Source organism: Salvia miltiorrhiza, chromosome 5 (genome assembly GCF_028751815.1).
Source record: "Salvia miltiorrhiza cultivar Shanhuang (shh) chromosome 5, IMPLAD_Smil_shh, whole genome shotgun sequence".
In the NCBI taxonomy this organism is placed as follows: Eukaryota; Viridiplantae; Streptophyta; class Magnoliopsida; order Lamiales; family Lamiaceae; genus Salvia; species Salvia miltiorrhiza.
Window position 1 is genome coordinate 11766573 of NC_080391.1, and position 21805 is coordinate 11788377.

Genomic DNA, 21805 nt, shown 5'->3' on the forward strand with positions numbered 1-21805 from the left:
TTGATAGTTCTTACTGGGATCCGAATTGAAAAATAGATAGAACAATATAAAGTTGACTCGAAATGGAATGGATTAGCCGAATCGAGCGTTTGGTTAGGTGGATGTGATAGATAAGATTGATAACACTATTGATAGAATTGTAGAGTAATTAAATAATTCACTCAACTTTGCGGTGATAAATCACTTAATTGGATGATTAGAGTGTAAGCAGAGTTATGCATCATGCACGCGTCGAATCATATAAACGAAACACTTGATTAAGTTGAATTATTTTTTTAATCATGTCTTATCACTCAAAACAAGCGCCTCATTTAATTTTTGGATATTTAATTAAATCTCGTTAATCCAAAGCCGATTTATGACACGCTCCCTCGATCTTCGTAATGATCAACAAATACATTCTTAATTTAGAAATTTGGAGGATTATGCAATCTTGGATCAGTTCTATATATATATGATTAGAAATGAGGACTAAAGTCCAAATAAATGGAGCAAGAGTGAAGTCGTTTTCGGAGGTAACAGTGTATGTGCATATATATAATTGATTCAAGAAATAAGGAAAAGAAAGCACAACAAAGACATGGGAACCCCATATCTGTCCTTTGAGGTGTGGGGAGGGTTAAGTCTCATGCACATATATATATATATATATATAGTGGGATGAAACTGTTATTATTATTTTCATCATTATGTGCACTGTTTGTGTGAATATTATAATACTCGAGAGATGTGTCGGTGAATTGCCACCATTTTATCAGAAAATGACATCGCTGCCACATTATATATATAATCTTAATTAATCATCATCTCCGAACGCAAATCATGCCTTGAAAATGAGGTTTAATTCGATCACGCCAGTGGAAGATTCTGTGGTTCCACAAGATCACCACATGAATATATGTGTGTATAATTATCTGGAGTTGACTATTAAAGAAAAATAATTGAAGCCTCGAAACTGATGGCGACTTGAGTTGTTGACTCCACTATATATATGTTTAGTATAGTGTTGTTTGGACCCTCAAATATTACTCCGTATCATTATATATATATAGTCTCAAGACCTAAGTTTCAAATTCACGTGATGCCTTCACATATAGCCCAACTAGCACGGCTCCACCTATGCATATTTCTACTTGTATATAGAAATTATAGGATCAGCTACAGAAATCATTCATTCCGTAATATCATGTGTCATACATCTTTATATACTCGCTCCGTCCCACAAAAATATGAATCACTTTTGATGCCATAGATTTTAATAAAATATTAGATAAATATATTAAGAGTTAAAAAGTGATTTACTTTGTTATATACTATAAAATAAGAGTAAGAAATAAAGAGTTAATGATGGGGTAGTGTCCAAAAATGATGAGGACACACTCTTATGGGGCGGAGGAAGTATATTGTAGTGTATCTTTTAATGATAATCATGAATTATATTAAGATTTCAAATGAGAATGGACAAATGTGGAGAGAATGGAGAATGATTGCATAAGCTAATATATATGTTGCATAAGCTGCTTGTAATGATTGCATAACGAAATTCAATTAACTCGTGTATAATCCGTCGAAATTCGACGGGAATTTAAATCATTATTCAAATTATTTATATTATTTTTGTATAATATAATTATTTTTTAATTAATTTAACTTGATGCTATAGAGTTCATATTACTCGTTCCGTCCCGCTTTAAATTATCCAAAATAATTGGACACAAAGATTAAAAAATGTATGATAAAGGTGTGAAGTGGTGGTGGGACAACAAAAAAAAGTAGTGTTAAATGTCCAATTTTATTTCTAAATTTGGTTTGGTTCATTTGAGATGGGGCAACCCAAAATAAAAATTGGGTCATTCATTATTAAATTGAGATTTAATATAAAAGAAAAAGAAAAAATCTCTTGAAAGTACAAAGACGTAGACTAAGGGCACGAAACTCGAAAGGAGATCGTAAAAATAAAGAAGACTAAACAAAAAAGCAACAACTCAATCAGGATATTCGTCTATTTCATCCGACCAACGTCCATGAACAATATTATTCATTGCACGCATACTTGGACTATTGTTGAGATCAACCACGAAGTCTCTCGGCTTGTAACCCATTTCCCCCGCATTCCTGAGACGACTTTTAATGCTACCTTCCGGAGCTGTATACACAGGCTCCTTGCTCATGCCCTTTCCCGATCCCATTGGACGACCACGTCCTCGTTTTGGCTCAGAGAGCATCTGCATCCCTTGATTAACTTGCTCCTCTAATCGACTAACACGATTAGCAATATCCCCCGGAACAGGAGTGAGCTGCCTATCAAGCTCCTGGCTCACTCCAGCCTTTTATCGTTCCGTACTCTGTCTCCCAGCCATATGTATCCCATCAACAACTCCTCCACCCTCTCCTGGAGCATGAACTTCCTCATCATCCGATTCATGAAAAACCTCTTCCACCTGTCCCTCCTCTAGTATAGCCGAGCCATCTTTATCAATACTGGCATCAAGCAAATCAGGCCCTCGAATGTCCTCTTCTTGGTTGTCTAGAACTGCAAACCGATTTTGTTTCCCAACGTCAACCATCTCACTATGTGGTTTAGGTCTCCAATTATTGCGTGGTTCAACATTCTGGAATTCATCACTATCTGTCGTATACTTTACCTCATTCACCACTACTGCGCGAGACACCTCTAATTTATTAATCTCAATTATATTCGTCAATTTGATATGGGACAAAGGGAATATATTAATCTCAATTATATTCGTCAATTAAATGTTAACTTTGTTCTAGAATAATGAAAATACTATCTTGTAGTATAAATTCTGTGCTCCCTCCGTCCCAATTTTTCTTTTTGGGCGTCCCATCCTAACCTCAAAAAGAAAATATTTTACTTTATCTACTCTCTCTATCTCTCTCCTCATTTACTTTATCTCTCTGTTACTTTTTCATTACTCTATCTATCTCTCACTTCATTTATTTTATCGATCTCTCTCGTACTTTATCTACATATTCTCAATTTGCGTGCTCATTTTTTTGGGACGTTACTATTGGGACGGAGAGAGTGCAATTTTTCTATATTGACAAATAAGAATTAATTTAAAATCTCATCTGTCATCTAAGCATCATCTCATCTCAACTCTGTAAGACCACTTAATCATTAAGAACTCGAAAAATGATATCTGATTTTTGAACGTCAAACTTTTGAACATTATCTTGTCTAGGCCCTGATGCTTTAAATATCATAACTCACTTCTATTCATCATTTTCATTATGAGCTTGAAAGACCAGAGCTGAGTTGTGAGATTATATAATGTGAAGCTTGTAAGATCATAACTAACTTTCAAACATCATCTTATATGGAGTTTGAAAAAACATAACAAACTTTTGTGCATCATCACATTTGAAACTTAAAATACGATAACTGAGTTTCAGGCATTATTCCATTTTGAGTTTGAAAAATAAAACTGACTCGTGACCATCATCTAGTTTGAAGTTTGAAAGACTATAACTAAGTTTTGAGAATCATATCGTCTAAGGCTGGAGAAAATTGATGTTAGATTCAAATTATATCATATCAATTTATTTAGTACTCCCTCCGTCCACGAAATGAGTACCCATATTTCCTTTTTTGTCCGTCCACGAAATGAGTACTCATTTCCCTTTGGCAAGTGTACCCCACAAAACTCTATAATTAATACACTCAAAAAGGTGGGACCCTTATTCTATTCACACTACACTCAATACATTTCTTAAAACCCGTGCCGTCCACAAATGAGTACTCATTTCGTGGACGGAGGGAGTATTTCAATTGGTGAATTTTCATAAAAAATCAATGTTTAATCCATTTTTCTTAAATGTGCAAAATATATTATTTTATGATTAAATTAAAATGAAGAAATAATTTATTTAATACAAGTATTTATTTTAAAAATAAATTTAAATCTTTTTTATTTAATTAAATAAATTTGATCAACTTAAATTGACAAAACAATACAAATTGTATTAATCTCAATCACTCCACCAATTAAATGTGGGTATTTGGTTTGGAGAGTAAGAGCATCCTTTTATATAGGTTTTTATTTTGGTGAATTCTCATAAAAAACAATACTTAGATAAATAAGAATGAATAGATATGTAAATGTTTGGAAAATTAGGATGAATAAAAATGCAAAAATATGACGATGGCACATAGGAGTGTATATATGTGATGATTTTAATATATATTCTCGTCCTAAACATATAATAATACCAACTAATTTCTCGAATTTATTATTTATAATTTATATATATATATATATATATATAATCAAATAAAATATATGAAGAAATAATTGGTCAATAATCTTGATAAATTCAAACAATAAGAACCTATTTATTTCAATTATATTTTTATTATATTTTCAAAGTTAAGTATCTTTTTATTTAAATTTATAAATGGTAAACTTTAACAATAATTTTATTTTTAACTTTGATTGTGAGATTTAATATAAATTCAATATATATGAGAATGTGTAAGATCAATTCAGGAAGGATAATTTATGTGAAATTATTTTTCATGAGTAAATTAAATAGAAGAATCTATTTGTTTTAAATGCATCTCAAAAGTATCCTTTTATTTATGTTTTTTTTTTCATGGCGAAGTTCTATAAAGATCAATGTGAGAATGATAGCATATCAATGCGGGAACGATGATAAGCTAATATAGGAATGGAGATTAAACATTTTATTTAGATACTCCCTTCGTCCCACAAATCTTGACATGTTTGATTTAGGCACGGGAATTAAGGAGTTGTAGATTAGTGTTTTAAGTGTGTAATTAATAAAGTATAAAAGTGATAAAGTAGGAGAGAGAATGTAATAAAAGTGATAAAGTATGAGAGAGATGATAATAAAAATGATAAATTAGGAGAGAGATGGTAATAAAAGTGATAAAGTATGAGAGAGAAGGTAATAATTATTACCTTATTTGGAAATGTATCAAGCTTCGTGGGACGGCTCAAAAAGAAAAACATGTCAAGATTTCTGGAACGGAGGGAGTATATCATTATGAAATTAATGTGGGAATGAAAATTTATTTCAAATTATTTTATATGAGCTAATTAAATTGAAGAATTTATTTTATATATATATATATATATATATATATATATATATCTTGGTATCATTTTCTTTATTTTATATGATCAAATTAAATTGAATAACTTGTTAATTTAAAATACATGTAAGTATTATTTTATTTATTTTAAATGATCAAATTCAATTCAAGAACATATTTATTTCAAAAACATCTATACTTTTATTTAGGTTTGCAAATATCGAAATCTAATTACAATTTTTTTAGACCTTGAAAATTATGAAGTTTAACATAAATATAAATTTAATGTGAAATACTATTGCAACTATAAAAAAAATGTGGTAAACTATTTTTTATCTGAAATACATATTATAAGTATTTCTTTATCAAGATTTTCTCATGATTAAATTTAATATAATATCAATGTAGGAAAGATAGATGATCTAAAGTATTAATGAAGATTGAGCCTTTTATTTAGGTTGTGAATTGATGAAGTTTAGTAGAAATTCAATGTGGGATAGATTAAAACAAATGTAAAAATATCATAAAGTGTAGAATTGAGAGTGCCACATATGATATAGAGAATAGTGAAGAGCTCTTCAATATGTAACTCTTTATATAATCAATAGATTATTTATTTAAAATACACGTGTCACGTGTATTCAATAACGTTTTACGTATATGATAGAACAAGTACATTTAAAAAAAAAATTAGAGGATTCAAATTAACTTATTACTAGGGCCTATGTATCCCACCTATTTGAGTTGTAGAAACCTCTCTACTTAGTACTATCATGATTTTAGACCCCTGAGTAATACTAGTTCCGTTTAATTCATGAGAGATTCTCTTTTTCACGGAAAAAAGAAAAATATATTACTTCAAATCAGATCGAACAATATCAAAAAATCAAGAAAATAAAGTCGACTTTCAGATCATTACATCATGAAAAATATATAATAGCAAAACGAGCAAGCTCATTAACCGTGCTTTATTAACATCACGAGGAGCATGAATGAAATCAATCCCCACATGCTTATGGGCGTGTTCAAATAGCTCCCATAGATCATTACATAAAGATTGAGATCCGTGATGCTTGTCATGAAGAACATGAATGGGTGAGTGAAGAGAACAAGCATCCCCAAATCATTGTCGAGACAGAGACCGACACCTAACATCATGACATGGAATTCCCCGAGCAGGCAACCCCCGACCCTCTTCCCACCTCACATCTACGTCCAAACACAAGAGTCCCGTCGATATTTCCATGCTGAGATCACACAAATACTTACAAGCAATCCAGATCTCTCCAGACTGTCCTTACCCCATTTATCACCAATCCATGAGATATTCATAGTAGTTAATTAATTCGCATTATAAATTTTAGTAGGATCTATAAAGTTAAAAATTGCACGAACTATATCTAATTCATATATATATATGTATTATTGGTGGAACAAACTAAAATGATCCTTCTACGGAAAATGGTCTCCTGAAAATTTCCCCACGCTCATAAAGGAAAAAAAAAACAGAATTTAACAAAAAGAAATATTTGCAGAATTGTCGAGACATGAAAGTGGAGTGAAGAGGCAAGAAAAGCCCATTTATGGAAACGACCCGAGTCCTTTTAAAGCCCAATGAACACCACCGCACCGACTTCCAAGATTATTGAATTTAAGAGTCTTTATACCAGCCCTCAAAAAAAAAAAAAAGAATCTTTATACCAAGGATTTTGTTTTGATCGTTGTCTGACAGCGAGCTTCAGCTGGTTTGGTTTAGTTAGCCGTCTTCAAATTTTCTTTCTGTCTGAACGAAATATTTGAGCGTTAGAGTCGAAAGATGGGTGGCGAACCCGATAAGGAACGGTTCTTGAAGGAGTTTGGTCGAGATTATGGATATCCGAATGCACCCCACAACATTGATGACATCAGAGCAAATGATTTTAAGCGATTGAATGGTTTGAACTTTTTCCCCCTTTTTGTTTATTTTGATTTCGATATGTTACTACTGCAAGATTCTCGAATTCCATCTAGAAGGTATTGTTCTTGCTTGATAAGTAACATGAAGGACTGAACAGTGCTAGGCATACTTGATTATTGACCTCTCTTGAATACAAGAATAAGAATTTTGATCATTGAGCAGCATTTGGAATTTTTGTTTTCTGTTATGTGATTGTGATATTGTGATGTTGATGTCATTAAGAAAAAAAAGAATCTGATATTATCAAGAAGTAGCGTTTTGGAATTTGTTTTCTGGTTCTTGATTGTACTGTTGTAGTGTTGGTTGGGCTGTGCAGATGTAGTGTACTTGGATCATGCTGGAGCAACTCTATATTCCGAGTCGCAAATGCAGGGTATTTTTAAGGACCTGAGTTCTACTCTATATGGAAATCCCCGTATCCTAACCGTGTCTTCCCTTTGTTTTAATAAACTGTTGTTTAGATTTCCCTTCGCACCTAAATTCTCAATATAGGGATGGGATTCTTAATCAAAATCTATAGATAGCCAGAGTAATTGCAGTTTGACGACCAGCGACATTGTGGGGGAGGTTCGTCAGCAGGTGAGACCTTATCTTGATACATGTCTCTTTTTGCTTGCATTTCAGAGTATTAGTCTGACCTTGTTTATTGGAGAACATGGTGGATACCATTGTTTTTCACACAGTGCTTTTACAGCTCTTTTTTTTTTTTGAGTTATTAAAGACATCGCACAGTCGCTCTCCGTGTTTGCTGTATTGAATTTTTTGTATAATATTTGAGGGGTGGTTTTTAATTTGGTGCAGATCCTTAGTTTCTTTAATGCTTCCCCTACCGAGTACAATTGCATATTCACCTCTGGGGCGACATCTTCATTGAAACTTGTTGGTGAGACATTTCCATGGAGCAGTAGGAGTAATTATATGTACACAATGGAGAATCACAACAGCGTTCTTGGGATCAGAGAGTATCTTTCTCATTGAATGATTTAAATAATACTCCATGCTCAAATTTGAATGATGAACTGATGAAGATGGTTGTATGCGCTTCATTTTTAGTGTTCCAGTTCCATGCTCAATAATAGTTGTGTTTCAGATATTTTCTTCCTTAATCTTTTTCATTAGGTATGCCCTTAGAGAAGGAGCTGCAGCCATTGCAGTAGACATTGAAGATATTGCTGATTTTCATACAACGAGTGGTAGGAAATCTGTCATTAAGATTGTACCACACACTGTACAAAGAAGAGGTGAAGCTGACTGTAGGAAAATACATGAAACCAGTTGAGTTATTCTTGAGATATTCCCTGCAAAATTTGCCGGTTTAGTGTTACTATTGCCAGATTTCAATGCCATAAAATTGGCATAGAGATTAGCATAAATAAGCGGGTAATCGAACGAACTAGCGAACTAGAAGTGTGGGGAACAAAAAATTCTAGGAGGCATTATTTGTTTTGTCTTCCTAGTCTTCGACACAAGAAAAGGAATTTTCTAAACCCCCCTTCTTGTGTCGAAAGAGTAATCTGTTTGTCAAAAACTCCTAGTCTTGTTTTCGGTTTTACAGATGTATCGGAACTTTACTTTTTTTTCGATTTATTACGTACAATAAAATATATAACATTCGAAGACGATCCTCAATTGGATTTTGGAGTGAAAACCCTTTATGTATAAAGTTTTTGACCAGATTGTATTATTTACAAGGATGAGATTTAAGCAGTAACATATAGTTTCTTAAATCACTTACAGAAATGAGAGAGACATAATGGTAGTAAGAACTATTTTTTCTATTAGAATCATCTAACGTTGTTTAATGTGTGTAAATGCGTTTTACAGGTGAGACGTACAATTTATTTGCATTTCCATCGGAGTGCAACTTCTCAGGTCTTAGATTCAACCTTGACCTGGTTAATTCCATAAAGGAAGGTTCTTATCAAATGCCTGGAACTTCTCCAACTCAGAGGTATTTAAACATTTTAAGAATAGACATTGACTTTTTACTTGAGGCATGCTCTTGTTTTGATGTTTATGAAGCAAAAACCTGGAGATGGTGTATGCTATCAATATTAACTACCAACTTTACTATTATTGAGATCTTTGTATTTCTGCTGCTGAACACTTGAGTGATCGAGATCTATGAAATGGAGAAACATGTCCTCTGTTTTACTTTATTTGGATACATTCTATTAATCATCACCCAGTATCAATTCTATGTGTTATTTCAGCATGCTATTTGGAATGTAACGATTTCATAGCTGGAGATTCATTGCTTGATATCTGTGAACAGTGGTCACTGGATGGTCCTGATTGATGCTGCAAAAGGAAGTTCAACATGCCCCCCTGATTTGTCAAAATACAAGGCAGACTTTGTTGTCGTCTCATTTTATAAGGTATTTATACAAGGCAGATTCATTGCTTGCATGTTTTCATGAGGGCTGTTGCTTATCTCATTATTATTTTGTTCCCCCAGCTATTTGGCTACCCAACTGGAATTGGAGCTCTTATTGCTCGAAACGGTAGACTTGTGTTTCTTCTCTGATATTAGTACATGAAATTCTTATGGAAGTGCAGCAATCTAACAGCAACGCCCCCCCCCCCCCCCAAAAAAAAAAAAATGTTTCAGAGTCAATGAAGTTATTGAAGAAGACCTATTTCAGCGGAGGTACATATTTTTTCATTTTTCTCCAAGTTATTACCACATCTGGTAGATGCAGTCTTAACTTTTCATTGCTTCAGGCACAGTGGCTGCATCTGTCGCAGATATAGACTTCTACCAAAGAAGAGATGGTGTTGAGGAATACTTTGAGGATGGCACCGTATCTTTTCTGAGCATCGCATCTCTTCATCATGGATTCGAAGTTCTTAACACATTAACCATGCCTGCTATTTCCAGGTGCCATGGAACTTCTTCTTATCACCAACACCAGTAGACATACATGTCGGCCAGCTTATTATGATTTACGACATTTGAGACACTGCTTCTGGTTTTAAATTTGGCAGTATTATATAATACTCCCTCCATCCCTGAATGAGTACACATATTTCCTTTTTGGTCTGTCCCTGAAATGAGTGCTCATTTCCTTTTATGGTAAGTATACCCCACACAAACCCACTCACAATATAAGTGGGACCCTTATTCCACTCACACACACAATCAATTTTCTTAAAGCCAATGCCATTCTCAAATTGGTACCCATTTCAGGGATGGAGGGAGTATGTGATATCTAACAAATAAATAAGTTTGAAGGGAAGATGTTTGGTCCTATTTTGTTCCTTCTTGACTAGCGACATAACAAAAAAAAATTATTTATATCTCTAATGTTACTTCTATAATTTCCACTGCTATTGTCTCAGTTTTAGCTAGATAATGTGCTGTTAGAAATTTGGTATTGGACTGTGACAAAATAGGTTGGTAGTCTGTCCTTAGACAGATATCTTAATATTAGGCTTGGATAGCTTATATTCATGTTCTGAAAGTATAGTTGGATACATGTACCAAACATACAACAGCCTTGTAATGCTCCTTGATAATTTATTATTGTCATGACTGCCCACTAGCGAGAATGTTAATAACATCTGGAACAATTTTATACAGTTTGGGACTTACTCATTTCACCTTTAAATTACTTCTTTTGTTTCATTGTACTTTTATACCTTTCAGATCAATGTACTAATTGGGCTTTCATGTCTTAAGGCACACAAGCTCGCTTGCCTCATATGCTAGGAATGCTCTGTTGAAGCTGAGGCATGAGAATGGAAATTGTGTTTGCACACTATATGGCATTAATGAACCTGAGGTATTCTTATATGAATTTAGAATGTAACTCTATCCCATTACTCAAACCTTACCTTCTCCTTTGACTTGCTCAAAAGTAGTTGAACATTATGATATTTGAAACTCAGTTTATTTCTAGGGTTATCTAATTTTGTCTCTATTACTTTTGCTTACTCTGGTTATAAATATTCTTCCTTCAGTCATTGTTCGATTCAATGGGTCCGATAGTTTCATTTAACCTGAAAAGGCCCGACGGATCTTGGTTTGGCTATCGAGAGGTGGAAAAATTGGCTTCTTTGTCCAATATCCAGTTAAGGGTAAGACTGTTGAGTTCAACCTCTGTATCAGGATACACACAATTTTTCCCTTTAATTTTTCTATGGTTATAAGATTGTTCTTTCCATTAGAGTCTTTATGAATATCACGACATCTAAAGATCCTTCCATTCTTCTTCAACTTCCATCAGTTGTGTTGATAAAATCTTCTCTATGACTAAGATAAGATTTTATGTGGTTGTACATTGTTTCTAGCACCTAGCATGCCATTCCTAATACCTGTACAATGTATTCTTGTTTTGAGTTTTTCTACAACCTCTTGTAGAATTTTGTTATATTATCTAGGTTTTGGAACTATGCTTGCAATCAATTGTGGAAACTGAAATTGGGGGAATGGGTCATAAGATCTTATGAGTATCACGTGTGATGACCACTTACTTTTACTCCTTTATAATTACTCAATTTCTCATTGGGCAATCAACATATCGAACAATTCTTGCATTTTGTGTCTTCAAGATTCTAAAATGTAATTGAATAAATAAACATTTTCTAATTGTTTCCATTTCTTTTTTTTTCTTTTTTCTTTTTGATAAATTAACAATATTAAATAAATAAATTTAAAGGCCGCGCCACAGGGGACTCGAACCCAAGACCTTTGGCCTTGGGTTTAACCCCTTACCGCTTGGCCAACACACGCACATATTGTTTCCATTTCTTGTGAGTGGTAATGATCTTTAAAGGATATGTAATATTTTAAAATGATAGTTTTTTCTTGGTTTTTGTTAATAAAATAGGAATGAATACATGTTTCTCGGAGTACAAGCTTTTTGGAGATCTCTGATGTGTTTTTTCCTTTTTCTTCCTGTGCTCATGCTTAGACAGGGTGCTTTTGCAATCCTGGTGCATGTGCAAAACATCTTGGTTTGTCTCATTCAGATCTTCTTTCTAACATTGAGGTAGACACTGATTACTTAACCATCCATTAACATGTTACATAAATTAAAATCTAGTTGGAGACTTGTAAATTTTTTAATTCAGGCAGGACATGTTTGCTGGGATGATCATGACATATTGAATGGCAAACCAACTGGAGCAGTTAGGGTGTCATTTGGTTACATGTCAACATTTGAAGATGCCATGGTATACTTTCTGGATCTGTGGAATTCTGATGTCCATTTGATGCCAAGCTGTAAATTAATTTGATCTTAGCTTTTGCTTTCAACGCTGTTTATGTGGTTTGCAATTGGTTTATCTCAGTGTGTTTCAACTGAAGAAACTAAAAATATATTTCACAACTGTTCACTAATAGTTGGCTTGGCTACAACAAGTGCACATTGTGGCTTTTATGGTTTTATAGGTTATGGTGCTGTTTCCTGCTTGAATTGATATCGTGATACCTTTATTCCATTCCTTGATGTTATTCATTGCACCAATAAAAATCAGATCTCATTGTAACATCTTATAAATAATAAAAGTTACTTATGACTGATGGAGGAATTCTGCCACTACTTAATATCTCTTTATTAGATAATTGTAATAAATTCTTATAGCTTTGAATTGTGTCTCTTCATTTTTGGTCCCCCATATGAAAATACCTCTAATACTTGCAGAAACTTTTGAAGTTCATCAAGAGTTCATTTGTTCCCCAACTGACACATAATATATTTGGAGAAGAACCATCTTCTGCAACTGAAGGTGGTTTTATAATTTGACTAGCTATAGGCCAACCACATCACTTCTTTTTGTTGACTAGCTGTCATGTTGTTATTGCAGGGGTTGAAAGGACTTCAAGATACTTTCTCAAATCAATCACTATTTATCCCATCAAATCTTGTGCTGGTTTCAGTGTGGAGAGCTGGCCTTTATGTAATACTGGTATTACGTTTAAATTGCTTATAGTTTGAGGCAAGCTGTATTGTCGCCTCATTCTTCTATAAGTATTAGGTAATAGATGGAAAAATGTTGTTTCTAAGAATCACTCTAAGAATGATTTGATTGGTTGTGAAAATACTTAAGAATGAATTTTAAGGTTCAGTTGCTATGTATGTTCCATAGATATTTTGTTTGCAAATAGAGAATCATTTTTTCCCAAAATTAAAAGGATGATATCTTGTACCCTCACAAGGTGACTATTATGTTAATTTAATGTTTTGCTGCATAATTTTGAACTCTGTACTTTCACAAAAAATTCAGGATTGCTGCATGATAGGGAATGGCTTCTCAAGAGCTTCAATGGAGAAATTTTGACCCAGAAGAAGGTGAGTCTTAATCTTTTGGAGGTCTTGCATTTAAAGGTGGACCATGCATGAAGTAATGAAAAGATTCCTAACTTTGTTTTATAGTAGACAAATGATGTGTGTGTATGTCATGTTGTGTAAGATCTATGCTTAATTAGTTGTACGTATTTTTTTATTACCCTCCTAGTCATTTGCTCACAACTTGAGTGCTGAAAATTATTTTGATAGATGTGCCCTTGTTTGTTTTGTCTTACTTGAGAGGAAACATGATTAACTTCTTTGAATACGTTCTGCAAAAGGGTTGTGTTGATGAGTGGTGGGTCTATTTCAAATTGTTGAAGGTTTTTGAATGAATAATATGTTCTGAGTGTGGGGACTAAGTCCTTGAAAGAATGTGGTGCAAAGTTTCATTGTGAAGGATATGAATGCAAAAGGGTTATGGTTTTCTTGGGTCTTGAGTTTCAAAGTAAGTTCTGTCATGATAAGTTGAATCTTTATTTGCAATTGAACCTAGGTTCAATAGCAGCGTGTGCTATGAGAGTCTAATGTCAAAATTATGGTATTGTGTCCTTAAACATTTTTGTGTATATTAAACTAATGTATGATGAAGTGACTAAGAGTTTCAGAAGTTCTTTGTCAGCTGAAGTTATGAGTGCATACTTCATGTAATTTGTTGTTGTTTATTGAAACTTAGGTTTGTATAGCTTTTCCCATTTCTCTTCTCTTTTCATGGATGGCTTATGTTTATTGTCATTGCTGCTGATCACTGCTAGCCTTATTAATCCAAGTATGTTTTTGAATTTAAGGTTCCTGAAATGGGTTTAATTACCACATCTGTCGATCTCAAATTGGGAGTCCTTATTGTTGAATCTCCCCGTTGCAAAGAAAAAATGCAGATAGAGCTTACTTCGGCTCAATCTATAGGTAAAAGAGAAGTGATGGAAATACATTCTCAAAGGTATAAGATTTCTATTTCAGGTAAAACATTTTGCATTTGATTGGGTTGAGATGCCTCTTCAATGTGCACCCACCCCACCATTGGTGTTTGTTGTCTATTTGTTTACATTGTATAGGATACTCACATCTTAGATAATTCAAGTGAGCGTTTTAAGATATGTGAGAAAGGTTTAGGGAATATGCCAAATAATGAATATTAATATATTAATTAAATAATGAACCTCTCTCTCTCTCTCTTGTAATAGCTGATGGAATTCTTGTTGACAATGCTGGAGTGACTCACAACTTTATTTGTTTTCACCCTATTCGCATAAAAAATGTGAAGAATATGATGGAACTCTGTGAAAGGTTCAACTACCAGAATCTCATAAGATAATATTTCAAATATAAACTTACAATCTAATTCATTACTACCATCTAGAATGCATATAATCTGCACCACATAAAATCATGCGGAAAATCAAGCTCTAACATGCTCCAAGAGTTCGATTACCGACCTTATTTTGCGGAACCTTGGATTGCTGATTTAGATGTAGATGGCTAGAGTTCCCATTGGTCTTCAATTGATTTGACCTTTGATCTTCTCTCGCCTATAGCTCGTATGTTGGATGGACAACAAACTGACGAGCTTATAATCAAGAATGGGACGATTTTTCTCTCTTTCTAATGCTCTGAGAGTGGCGCCCCATGCCTCTTATTAATAGGGGTTGTGGGCTAAGTTGGGGATTCCTAGGAAGATTAAGACTGGGTCCCCTAATGGGCTTAATTTTTCCTTGTGTTGAGTCCAATATAAGTCTATTAATATTAATTCATTTCATTAAAAAATTAATATTGCACAGACTACCCTCACTCGTTGATGAATCAAAGCAGTCAATCAACCATGTATTCTTAACATTATTATCACAAATTTAGAAATAATAAATTGTCGAGACCTCATTCTTCATTCTTTCAATTATGGAGAAACTTATCTCACTGTCAATCCTCGTCAATGCAACAAATGCACCAATATGGAACTTTTCTCATTTCTTCTATCTCCTCTTGTGTCTAACACATATCCTTAGAGTGATTCAATGCCGAAACAGGAGAAACCCTTTCTTGGACTTCTGCATACTAAATCGTCTAAGCACAATAGGATTCTTAAGATAAGCGGAGCATTTTCTTCTTGCGAGTTTGATCCCAATAATATGCATCTCTTTTTCGAAATTCTTCTCAAATTGTTTGGATAGCATACTCACGTCTAATAATACTTTCTTATTATTTTCAATTAAGAGAATATCATCTACATATAGTACCAAGAACACCATGATTATTTTCAGTCACATTTCTTTTACACACGGCTTCATCAGCGCATTAATGTGATCTTCTATGATCATCAATCCACCACAATGTCTACAATGTAGTGTTTTGGACAAATTTGCATAAAATTAGCATCAAGCTAAATGTGCAAAACATGTAACAATAATATTAAATTCTCATAAAATGAGAAATAAGGTTTTACAATACTACGTAGCTCTAAAGCTTGCTTTTTAGTATACAAACCCTAAGGAAGCTTTTACTTTGCATGATTGCTATGATGCATGATTGAGTATTTTTATCCTCAAGAGTAGGATTTCTTCAATCCCACCATTTCGATGGGATATGAATCAAGCAAAACTAGCTTAAATGATAAAAATAATCAAGGACCTTGGGATATCCCAAAGTTTCAATCCATCAAAGTAAACAAGGGATTAGCCTTACTATTTTTATCTATCAAGGCTAATCCTCCAAAGTAAACGCCCCCTAATAGAGTAGGACTAGGGATAGATGAATTGTGTGTAATGAAGTGCCTACAAAGTGGAGGGATATTGATATCCTTTTTGTTTGTTTTCATTTAATGGATGACTTGATTGAGTGTAATGCCCCAGATACCTAGCATCCTTTATGTTCACATCAAAGGATGGGAAGAGTAGGGATAGGTAAAATGTGTGGAATGAAGTGTCTACAAATTGGAGGGATATTGGTTACCTTTTTGTATGTTTTAGTTTAATGGATGACGTAATTGAGTGTATTGCCCAAAATACATGGCATCTTTATGTTCTTTTTGTTTCTTTATTTCCTATTATTATTTATTATTATTACTTTTTTTCTTTTCTTTTTGCTATCTTCTAGTATTTTTATTGTCTCTCATCATTCCTTTCTCCCTTTTATGGTTCTTTTCTCTAATTATTATTTCTTTTATTTGTTTAGCTGACATGCCTACATTTTTTCACTCTCCCCTACTGGCTGTACTGCCCACATTGTCTCCCTTTTTTGTTTTTCGTTAGACTGCCTTCATTCCTTTATTACGTGAAGAAGGTTATGGGTCTAATTCAAAGCTTAGGTTTAAACGTACTGCTTTAAAGGCAAAGAATAATCTGCTCGCATAAGTTACCCAAATTAACTGGGTTTTATCCAACCAATTTTAGATGGATTGCCTATCAAATGTGAAAAGCTCGCAACAGTAAAGCACTTCCCAAACACAAGTAATTCTTGAAGGATTGATGTGTTCTATTTATACTAAGGAGATGCACGAATGACATAAGGGTCTGATAGTTATAAGGGACATTTGGACTTCAGGCTTCATATAAACATAAGTCACCAGTTTGGATTGTGCAATCAAGTTAATAAATTCGATCTTGTCTTCAGTTTTGATTTCATGAGCCATTCATCAAGTAAGCTCTAAGTCCAGTATGTAGACAGTATTATGTGGGGCAATCGCATAAACTCATTCCATAACGTTAATGTGCAATTTGTTTCCTATTAGATTGTAGTTGCTTGAATGTTCCCTGAAGCGGCGGCGATTTCTGATTAATAATGATCTTCTTTGCCAGTTACAATTTATTGCTATACTATGCTTGTTGATTATGATTCATCCTGTTGAACCTTTTCGCTTTCATGTTTTGAAACACATAATTTACTGTTCTTGATCCCGACATGTCTATCTATGTCTTTGACTTTCCATGCAAAACTGTACTTCATCATATAAATCGTACATTCACAAGGGTAACGTTCTAACTGAAAATAAATTTACTAAGGATGAAATCAATTTCCTGGCTAGATATGAAGTTGGAGGCTACTGGAATGAAATCGACATTTGGTTTAGCAATGCAGTTGGTCGGCCTTGTACCCTTGTCAGAAGCTATGCTGTCCAAAATCAGATGTGGTCAAATAGGGAGCAGTGCATAGTAGGGATGTGCAGAGATGTGGAGACTAAATTGAATTTTGTCAATGAAGCTCAGTTTTTACTATTACTGGAAGATAGCGTATCAGATCTGAACAACAGATTGAGATCAAGTATGCAGTTATCCCATCTTTAATTTTTCTTTTGCATAATTCAAATCATGCTTTTTGTGGTTGCAGGGACATTATAAGGTTCTTGGGCTCTGTTTTATGTCTGCAAGTTAGCATCCAATATTTGTGGTGCCATTTATAACTGATTTCTCCTTAAACTAGAAGAGTTCCATTTATTGCGATATTTGACCTTATATTGTAACAGTCATCAGTGTGTACTTGAAAGGAGATAGTTTCCAGTCAATAATTTGATGTTATCATTATTTTGGTCACTAGTTTCTAAGGAATATATCTGAGAAATTTACCTCGCTTTATTTCTTTTTGTCAACAGAGTTGCATAATGGCTCACATAACCAGCCTGCTGAAGTTGATCCAATGAGGTTCCGTCCAAATTTTGTCGTCTCTGGTGGAAAACCCTATGCAGAAGATGGATGGAGAAGTCTGAAGATTGGAGAGAGAAACTTTAAGGTTATCTTTTTGGTGTACTTTTTATGTTCCATTGCATAGTGCACTTTCCAGCTTCCAAGTGGCAAAAGAATTCTTTTACTTTTTTTCCCTTAACATGACAACGGGGATGTACTTGTTAGTGATGAAACGATTCATTGCAATGTTCATATTTCTTTCCAATGTGAAGATTATTATAACCATATACTTATTTATCAATTAGGTTGATGCTTTTTAAAATCCTTAATCTCTTTCACCTCACCCTCGAACTAACAAATCAATGACTGTGACTCTGCATGCTTCTTTGCGAAAATGCTAGTGCTCATGTTCAACGATATTGACTCGTGCAGTCCTTGGGTGGTTGCAACCGGTGCCAGATGATCAATATGACTTCTGCAGACGGGACAGTGCAGAGGTCCAATGAACCGTTAGCCACTTTAGCATCTTATAGAAGATTAAAGGTCAGCAAGATTAATTCTATATAGCTATACTTATTGTTCTCTGTTAGTATATGACTGCATTCTAGATTGCATTTTCATGCTACAGGGGAAGATATATTTTGGAATATTGTTAAGATTGTGCGATTTTATCGATCAAGATACGTGGATTTCTGTGGGACAAGAAACAATTCCAAACACAGATTAACTTTGCAAGTGATAAGGAGTGCACACTTTCTGGGTGATCTGAGGTTTTCGTATAAATTACTGTAGATATAGATTAACAAACTATCTTACAGCTGGCTGAAAGCAGGGGAACTACTCCAGTATCACAACTGCTGTCTGCAAATGGAGTTAGCTTGACCCGTGGAAAATCGGTTAGTCTATTCATTTCAAACAGTTTGTTAAAAATAGATATTTAATTATAATGTAATCAGTATTATCCATAGTCCAGCGTCAATCCGTCATATATGATCGACTGTGTGCAATTTCTGAGGCATTGCAGGATCAGGCATTGCAGTGATATATTTCGTTTACTTTCTCTTTTTCTAGACTATGTTTAGATCCCATAATCTTGGAATTAAGGTTTAGAATGTTTTATTCATGTTGTAGTTTACATCTCGATAATCTTGGAACAAGTCATTTTAGAGCTGATTAAAATATATCTCTTGTATACAAGACCTGGTACGTCAAATAAGTTCATCTTTTAGATTATGACCATATCTGCTGCTCGTGGAACGGGTATAGAGTCTGGACCTGGTCCTCTTCACGTTGACCGGACTTGTTATATGTCGATGATGTAGGAGACAATGCTGATATTAATTAGGTATTGCCGGCCGTGGAGAATTTAGATTATGGCTTGACTATGGCGTCTGCATAAACTAATCATAAAATTAATGTTTCACTTCAACTTAGAATGACTAGAAGTGGACAAGCTAGATCCACGGGATTTGTCTGAGTTGTTTTTTGTTGCTTGCAAATAGAAGAGACAGATGTTTAATTATATTAAAACATGGTGATTGGTGAATTTGTTTTATGGAATGTTGTTGAGTATGACTTGGTCTTTTCAACATTCTTGTGTGCATCTATTTTGTTTTCGATGTGTGAAGTTTGATTTAGGAAGAGGTCTTTCTTTAGTCATAATAGAAAGGATTTTCAAAAATTGTTGATCGGTTGAGGGTTTATTATACGGTGTTTGAGGGTTCAAAATAATGATTATTCAAATTTGATTTAATGCGAGTATCTGTATAAGACTCGAGTACATCATACAAATCTCGTTTTCTTATTAATTGAATTATGATAGAAAGTAAAAAGGGATAAGCATCTAAATGTTTTCATTTTATTTTTTGCTCACCTATTCAAAATGCGTCAGAAGCCATGAGTTATTAAAAACGTATCTAATTACACTATTAAGGATGCGTCTACAGAGAAAAAATATATTTTTACTCATTTTTCATCATTTTCACATGTTTACTATGATGGAATATTTTCTCGGTCAGCTCATTTTCATTTATTTTCTTTTCAATGTTGAATAATATTATCCTAGAGTAGGGGTGTGAAAATATTTTTTAACATTTTCTCATCTTTTCATCTCTAGTAAACATATGATAAAAAAAATAGAACAATATAATATTTTCTCATTTTTTCTTATCCATTCTTTTTCAATGAAATTTTACAACCAAAGTAAACACACTCTTAACACATTAATTTCATGAAGTCCTATAATTTCTCCACGCCTTCAATTTGAACGGAGGTTTAGAGGGTGTTTGGTTGAGCTTATAAGCTGTTTAAAAGCTTATAAGTTCCTTGAAAGTGTTTGGCAAAATAAGCTTCAAAAAGCTTATAAGCTGTAAACATAAGCTTTAAGAGCTTATAAGCTCCCAAAAAAATAATGCATTATAGATTTTTTTAGGTACACTTCCCAAATCAAACAAGCACTTATGTTGCATAATTCTATTTTATAAATAATTAGTTAAAATAATTTATTAAAAATACTACTCCCTCCGTCTCAAACGAAATGTCATGTTTTTCTTTTTGGGCTTGTCCAAACGAAATGTCCTGTTTTCTTTTTTGGCAATACACACTCTCTCTATACTTAATATTTAAATAATTTTCACCAACCCACTTTATCTACTTTATACACATTTCTTAATCTCCGTACCGAAAAGAAATAGGACATTTCGTTTGGGACGGAGGGAGTATATTAATATAAAAAAGTTAAAAACTAACCTTGTAGATAGAACCGAAAAATAAATAAATAAATCAATGAAAATATGTTAGCGTGATTTATAACGGGAAGAATAACAGTAAACCAATTCAGTTTCCTGAATTTTGGGGAAAAGGTCATGCTTATTTTTATGTACAAGGATATTTATTTACATCCCTATCTATTACTAGTATGATAAATGTAGGATGAAAAGCTGAATGATGGACAATTCGTCAACTTTGACGTTTGGTGAAGAAAATTTTTATGCAAAGATTTCCAAACCAATCTCATATAACATAGAAATTAATGTAACGTAACATCGATCTTACGTATGCTAGTGCTTGACTGCATAGACTTTGACCACTTCATTTTTTAATATTCACTTCCTCCAAAGATAAATATGATTTCTTTTTTTGTATCCTAGGGGGATATGATTAGGGGATATTGTTATGGTTATCTTTCTTCTCCTACTAATTTTGTTTTTCTTGGGATGTTTCTATGTATTATTAGAAGGAAGTCAAACACATATGGTCTGATGACTGGAAATGGGGGCTGCAATTCAATAAAAATAATACACGCGCAGAGATTCATTGTATTTGTATCTCAACTTGACCTTCCAAAATAAAACTACTAGTATTTTATATGCCTCGGCATTCGCTACTTCTGTATTTCTAACTTCTAACTGCTATGAATTAAATATTCTACAGTATGATTGAGTTATGATAGACGCATAGTGGAGCATTATATCTTACAATATGTTACATCACACATAATTAAAGGGATGAAATCTTCTTTAATCCTATATTACATGATTATTTACAGAATACCCACCTATAGTGGAAAGCTCAATAAAGTAATGTGCATTTGTTCGTGGGAGATTGTTGAATATGATTTATAACTATAGTTTTTAATAGTTGTTTTGAAGCGGTCCAATTAAAGTAGTAGGGTAAGGTTTTGTTTTGGATTAATATATTAAGTACTACTCCATAATTATGAAAATAATGTCAAGATGTCATAAAAGTATCTTTATTTTATTGATGGATTAGTCAAATTAAGAATATTGTACGATAAAATCTTGTATGAGATCGTTACGCTATTGAAATAACATGAATTTTGAATTTGGATCCAGCGCTAGTTTTG

General features: G+C 33.5%; 1 protein-coding gene across 6 annotated transcripts; it reads left to right on the forward strand.

Moving 5' to 3' along the window:
- Nucleotides 1-6657: 6657 nt before the first annotated feature.
- LOC130986037 (molybdenum cofactor sulfurase) lies at nucleotides 6658-21489 on the forward strand. Of its 6 annotated transcripts, none has more exons than XR_009089142.1 (23): nucleotides 6685-7014; nucleotides 7354-7452; nucleotides 7558-7616; nucleotides 7839-7999; nucleotides 8157-8311; nucleotides 8862-8988; nucleotides 9313-9415; nucleotides 9496-9541; nucleotides 9649-9687; nucleotides 9762-9918; nucleotides 10720-10822; nucleotides 11001-11117; nucleotides 11954-12031; nucleotides 12114-12215; nucleotides 12686-12770; nucleotides 12849-12950; nucleotides 13269-13333; nucleotides 14119-14270; nucleotides 17346-17581; nucleotides 17910-18046; nucleotides 18373-18483; nucleotides 18569-18836; nucleotides 21176-21489. XR_009089142.1 is itself a non-coding variant. In XM_057909301.1 (22 exons), the coding sequence occupies exons 1-22, from the start codon at nucleotides 6897-6899 to the stop codon at nucleotides 18665-18667; spliced, it is 2451 nt and encodes an 816-aa protein (XP_057765284.1). In that variant the 5' UTR covers nucleotides 6685-6896; the 3' UTR covers nucleotides 18668-19137. The 6 variants fall into 6 exon arrangements, 1 of the variants encoding a protein (XP_057765284.1); XR_009089143.1 differs by having other exon boundaries at nucleotides 21179-21489; XR_009089144.1 differs by having other exon boundaries at nucleotides 6686-7014; nucleotides 7335-7452.
- Nucleotides 21490-21805: the final 316 nt, after the last annotated feature.